This window comes from Tubulanus polymorphus, chromosome 1 (genome assembly GCF_964204645.1).
Source record: "Tubulanus polymorphus chromosome 1, tnTubPoly1.2, whole genome shotgun sequence".
Lineage (NCBI taxonomy): Eukaryota > Metazoa > Nemertea > Palaeonemertea > Tubulaniformes > Tubulanidae > Tubulanus > Tubulanus polymorphus.
Window position 1 is genome coordinate 12,046,184 of NC_134025.1, and position 6,000 is coordinate 12,052,183.

Below are 6,000 nucleotides of genomic sequence, written 5' to 3' on the forward strand. Positions count from 1 at the left end.
TTGTTCCGATTTTGATTTTAGTGTTTTAGATGCAACCTGAATAATTCATTTCAGGACTTCACCCAGTCCAGCTCGCGTGTGTCCGATAGCGATATCCCAATGTCACTGACACTCAGGTTCTCACTCAGTGTATTGTTATCGATTAAACAATTTAAAGAATGGGATTAAGCAATTTAAAGATGGAACATGTTATTTATTTAAAAAAATGTCAACATCATTTAGGCTTTGCACTAGGCTATATTGATAGTGCTTTTCTCTGCTGTGATTACTTATAAGTTTTAATCACTTCAAATTCAAATAAAGATACATTGTATTTTAAAACATGTACAAGGTGGAATGATGAACTGTCTAAATCTGTGGAATAGATAGAATATGTGACTAAGATTTAATAAAATTTTGTTCATTTTTGGTTTTTACAGTTCAAAATTGATTATCTATTATTACAATTATACCCCTCTCCTCTGTTGCAGAATTAAAATTTTATTGAAAGTTTTGCAATGATATTATGATAAAGCAGTGGTTTGAATGGAGGGGGTAATAGTGCTGTCCAGTAAGCTTATGGTTTGGCTGCGTGGCCTAGGCCCGCTATCCATCTGTCCTGTTTTTCGTAGCTTGTAGTAATTTTGATATCATTCAGGTTTGTGGGCCTAAACTCATTGAAATTGAAATAAGTTTGAATGTTGCTAATAACTGGTGTGAAGAGCCTGAAAAAAATATTAGGTCTATTAATCATGTTATGTTCTGTGTTATATTTTAGAAATTCAAACGCGTGAACTCGTTACTAAAGCTCGTAGGCACGTCATTTTGCATCGACAGCATAGACACCGTCGCTCGCGGATTAACGATACAATCTTGTGACACACAACGCAGTTCACAGAGCTGGCATTTCACCGCTAATTCATGAGAATGCAGACAAATGTAACATCAATTCAACTTATACTAGAAGTATTAAACAGCAGTAGTGAAACTATCCAACCCGCGGAGTGAGGGAAAGAAGAACTGGATGGTAGCAAGATTCTATTGAACACAGGCTCCAGGCATAAAAACTACAATTGAATTGATGTAACTCTAGAAATTTCATTTACAGTAGACTATGCCAAAGTCTGTTCTTTTGGACTTCAGAAATTTCATTTACAGAAGACTTTGCTGAAGTCTGGTTCTTTTTAGATCATTGAAACTCGAGCATATAGCCAGTCGGAAAGTGTGTCATCGGATCGGACTTGACCACAGTGTATTGTATTCAGAAACCTATTTCCAATAGGCATCAGTTGTAAAAATCATCTGTAGGAATTGGGGTCGAAACTTGTATACTAACAGAGTGTGTTTATGAAATTTCTATCATTTGTTTCGATTGCGGTTTTTTGCGTGAAGCTCTACAATATGTCTAAGAGCAACTTGGTGCTTCATAATTGGCTGATAATGTATGCGTCGGAATGTTCCTTGCAACCATAGACAACGTGCAATAAAAGGTATATATGAACAGTGACACATTATTGGTAATTGTATATGTACAATGCTTTTTAGACGTATTCCTAATTTTTAAACAAAATCTAGCATTTTAGCTATGACCATCCCACCTGTCGACTAAATATAAACGGTAGGCAAGACTTTAGTAGGTATGCTAGTGCTAATGTTTACTCCATACCGGAAACACTAAACTAGATTTCCTGAATACAGTAAACTATGTGTATATCATATCACTTAGGATGGCAAAATATCTTTGAGATATATTATGTTGAAACTTGCATTCCGTTGATGGAGATTTTAGTGATTTTACTATATACCAACGCACCGATATTTCGATCACTGAGTTCCGCTATTGTTAAACTGGCTTGTATTGACTGTTCACTGCTGGAAAATGATTGATGATTGAAAGAATGATAGATGAATAACAGTGAGAACACTGTCTGGTTAGGTTACCTTTTTTCGGGTAGAAGAACAGCTGGGATCGTGGTTTCCAATTAAGGTGTTCGCTGGGCTTGAGAGTATATACCTGGTTTATCTCAGTGAATGATTCAAGAATTCTGAAACTGTTCCCATGCTCTGTTATCGTTTTGACCAGAGGACTGGCAATATCTGATATGACTGGTCTTTTCTGCAGCACATCACCTTTTAAAATTATGATATATACATAGTTTACAATACAAAAATTGGAAATATACCAGTCTTTAGAGGTCATTGCATTTGAAAATAGTGACATTATCTGCTGTTTTGTCAACTTTGATTTCATTTATGTAGACACTGTAAATTCTTAATCATAATTATACAGTATCACTACTTGTCCTTCATGGGAATGTTGTCTTCCATTTTACGATCTATTGTTGATACGCATGTTTGTTTGTGTGTGTGTGTATGTAAAGGGAGACTTGAAAAATGATTAATTTTCTATGCAATTAGTTTTCATTGTCGCCTTCTATGTATGTTGATGTCAATTTTGTACTGTTTAAAACAAAGGTTTAAATCATTGTGGCCTTGTTTCAATTGCGTTTTGGTTCAGATACGGCCAGTCTTGTGCCATGGACACACAGGCAACATAGCCACTAAATGAATATTCAATTTCCGGTCAGTTTTGTTCCAGCTTGGTTACTACTTGATAAACGATGGTGTGGGATGATGTTTTTCGTACTGGGACTATGGTATGTTATCACGTTTTTGCTACACCATTGCTATTAGCAGTTTAAGATTTTGGCCTATGGAAAAGATAGGCTTATTGGCTGGTTGGTTTGGACCATCAATCATTGACTTATCGACTCAGGGTTCATGATGGTGGTGGGAGAGTTTCTTGGTCAAATTTTGTTCGTTCTCTCCTTCATTATTAGTAGTACTTACCAGAAATAGGTGTTCAAATGATCAGAGTGAATGCCGGGCAACTAAACTGAGTCTTTGATATTCTTTTCCATTTTACATTGTATTGAAGTCTTTGAAGTTGAATAGAGAACGTAACTCACTCCAATTGAATGAAATTATTAAATGTTAGTCAATGTAATTGAAATAGACATTAAACGCATGGCCAACTACAAGATAACTCATAAGTAGCAACTGGAAGAGTGATTATGACAGTGAACACATTCATTTCAGTTAGAAAATCTTTTCTGATGTTTGGTTCTTGAAAGCTGGAAATTGGGGTCAGAAAATATTTTAAGAATTACGTTTGTAGTATAAGTTGAGCAATAATGATTTTAACTTCTATTCAAAACAGTTATATATTAGTGGGCCAATATAATCTGTGACGCATTGTTTTACATGTATTACCATTTAGTTCAGTACTGAAGAAAGTCAGTTTGAAAATTAGTTTACCTGTACTCACTTGTAAATGTTAGTTATCAACTATGGTGCTAAATGATATAAATGTTAATCAAGTATAATTGATGAATATGTGCGTGTGAAAAGAGATAATTGTTGATGATTGTAGAAATAGTAATTGTAATGGATTACATTGTAAAGGGTTCGTGCAGTCATTGTAAACCTGATAAAGTCCAGAATACTCTTCTGGGCCCAGTTGCTTAGTCGTGGCTTAGACTTAAGACCAATTTAAGACCGTCTTAGTTCTATAACCAATCTAACATCTTCAGACCAGTCTTAAAATTTAAGACCATTTTTGGACTTAGTCTCAACAGTTGCACAGTCGTGACTTAAGTCCAATAGTGGTCCTCAATCTTAAGACTGGTCTTAAGTTGTAAAGATTGGCTATAGAACTAAGTTGGTCTTAGCCAGGTCTTAAGTCTAAGCCATGACTATGCAACCGGTCCCTGGATTGTTTGAAGTTCTGGAATAGGATAGTAGCATCCATCGACTTCATTCAGGAAACACTATTCTCAACCTCGAAGCTGGAATAGCTGCCTGATAATCATAGCTTGGTTGAACTGCCAACGGTCCCTGAAAATGGTTTGCTATCTTTCATGGGATTGTAGATAAATTCTGGCCAGAGCCCTGAAATTTCTGTTATGTGTAAATATTCTTTTTTTCTTCTACATCCAATTGGCAGCTCAGCATAGGTGTGGAATTTCATAGGTTAAGAAATTTTTTTGAACTAAATGCAAGGCTAGTATGATTGCCTGCTCATACTGATTGGGTAATTTATAGTAAATTTCGTAAGGTTCACTGAATTGAAGATGTGTATTCATCCCATTTCATAGGAATCAACGGTTAAAAATGAAATCCTATGTTACAGCTACCGATGTCGTGGAATAGTTGTGGATTTTTTCAATTAGGAGAAATGATTTGCATGAACCCTGCTATTAGACAAAATGCTACCAGTGGATGATGTAAATTTTAATGAAAACATATTGTATAAATTGGTTAACCGCTGTCTAAACTAGTTGTGTAGTTCATCAGGCAAAATCTCTTGTGATAAAATTCATATTGCATGACCATATGTATGAACACATATTGTATGTACTGTTAACCTCGCCTAACTCTGACAAAACCGAACTCATTTTCTAACAACCTAACCTATTTTCCGATCTAAACACAGTTCTTTTGCTTAACTCGGATGATTTAAGTTCCCAGTTTGTCTCAAGCAAAGTATACTGTAAACGGCATCTGTAAATTGAACTCAGTTTGCTGTTTGAGCATCTGATCATCGGTGGCTGTGAAATCGAACTGTAGGTATCCTTTAAACAAAAAGTTGATAATTTTGAAAATTTCCTGGCTTCGATCATTTGTTTTAAGTCCGGAAATTCCTCTGTAACTTTGTGTACTTAAGAAAGACACAGTCTGGTGTTAATGAAATGCCTTGTATCTACAGTAAACTTCATCTTGCTCGGATATGGCCTACTCAAAACAAAAACGAAATCATTTTTCCGACTTCTAATGTATTTTCCTTCACTTGGACCAATTTCGCTCGTTCCAGTTTGTCCGATTCAGGCGAGCTTTACTGTACTGTAATCTAGAGTTCTTGCAGCCACATGTTTTTTTTCACGTGACTACTCCATATTGGTTGGCAAACACAATAAGTGATTTACATAGCAGATCCCAGTAGTCTATGTCCATATTCACTTGATGACATGGTATGGTCATCTGAGCTATCGCTGACATAATTGTATTTAAATAACGGCTTGATAAAATTCAGTACATGTAAATCCAGAAATTCTGCAGTGGTTTTTGCATTGGCATGAATGACATGGTTTGCCAACCAACGTGGTGTTGTAAACAAACAATTTTGTGAGTGCAACACAGCTATACCTTGTTCAAATGACATCAATACTGCAATAAATTCAGATACCACCGGTACATGTATGTATAACCATTATCTAAAATGATTTACCCATGTTTTGACTTTTTGGATATAGCAAACACATTTCTGGGTACTAGAAGTTTGTAGAGAAATGAAGGTTTCACTTACCTCCATTTCCAATAATTAAAAAAACCCGTTATTTTGAAGTTTCTTAAGTAGGTTAACTGTTGTTTCCGTTTGAGTCTGTTATTTTATAAGCGATAGATATACATACTCCGTTTTATACCGGATGCATTTGTATCATGTATACCGATAATGATGAAAACATTTTCAAATGAGAATATATGATGATATATAATAGTGGCCATTTTGTTGCATTCTTTTTTTTCGGTTGATTTCATTCACAGAGAGAAGTAATGACTGTTCAATCAGATATCGATTTGCTGGACTACGCCTCACACGTTCATGATTGTATAGTCTAGTGATGAAAAGTTTGGCATCTGAAGTATTGTCGAGGTAAAATAGAATTACTACATGAATACATGTAACGTAATATCATACTCAATATTTTCCGATACGTTTAACTCGGAATATGAATAAGCCAGACTAATAATTATAGTCCAGAGTGATCCACCTTATGTGTACTTTACTGCAATGAGTGATTTAGGATATCTAAATGGTTCATTATATCTACCTACTACACAAACATTGTACCAAAATCTTTTGCAGAGAATATCTCATTGCTTCCCCACAATAGACAAGTCTCAAATTCATGCTTTTATTATCGTGAAGCGAGCTTCTTTCTCTGAAAACTGGTTTTCATA

The 6,000-nt window shown here is 35.2% G+C and overlaps 1 protein-coding gene across 3 annotated transcripts in view; it reads left to right on the plus strand.

Annotated features, from left to right (window-relative positions):
- Nucleotides 1–5,538, plus strand: part of LOC141898498 (polypeptide N-acetylgalactosaminyltransferase 2-like) — a 29,233-nt gene extending 23,695 nt beyond the window's left edge. For all 3 annotated transcript variants that reach the window (XM_074784429.1, XM_074784433.1, XM_074784442.1), the window contains one exon: nt 758–5,538. In XM_074784429.1, the coding sequence (XP_074640530.1) occupies nt 758–904 (147 nt within the window). In that variant the 3' untranslated portion in view covers nt 905–5,538. The remainder of the gene's footprint in view (nt 1–757) is intronic.
- Nucleotides 5,539–6,000: the final 462 nt, after the last annotated feature.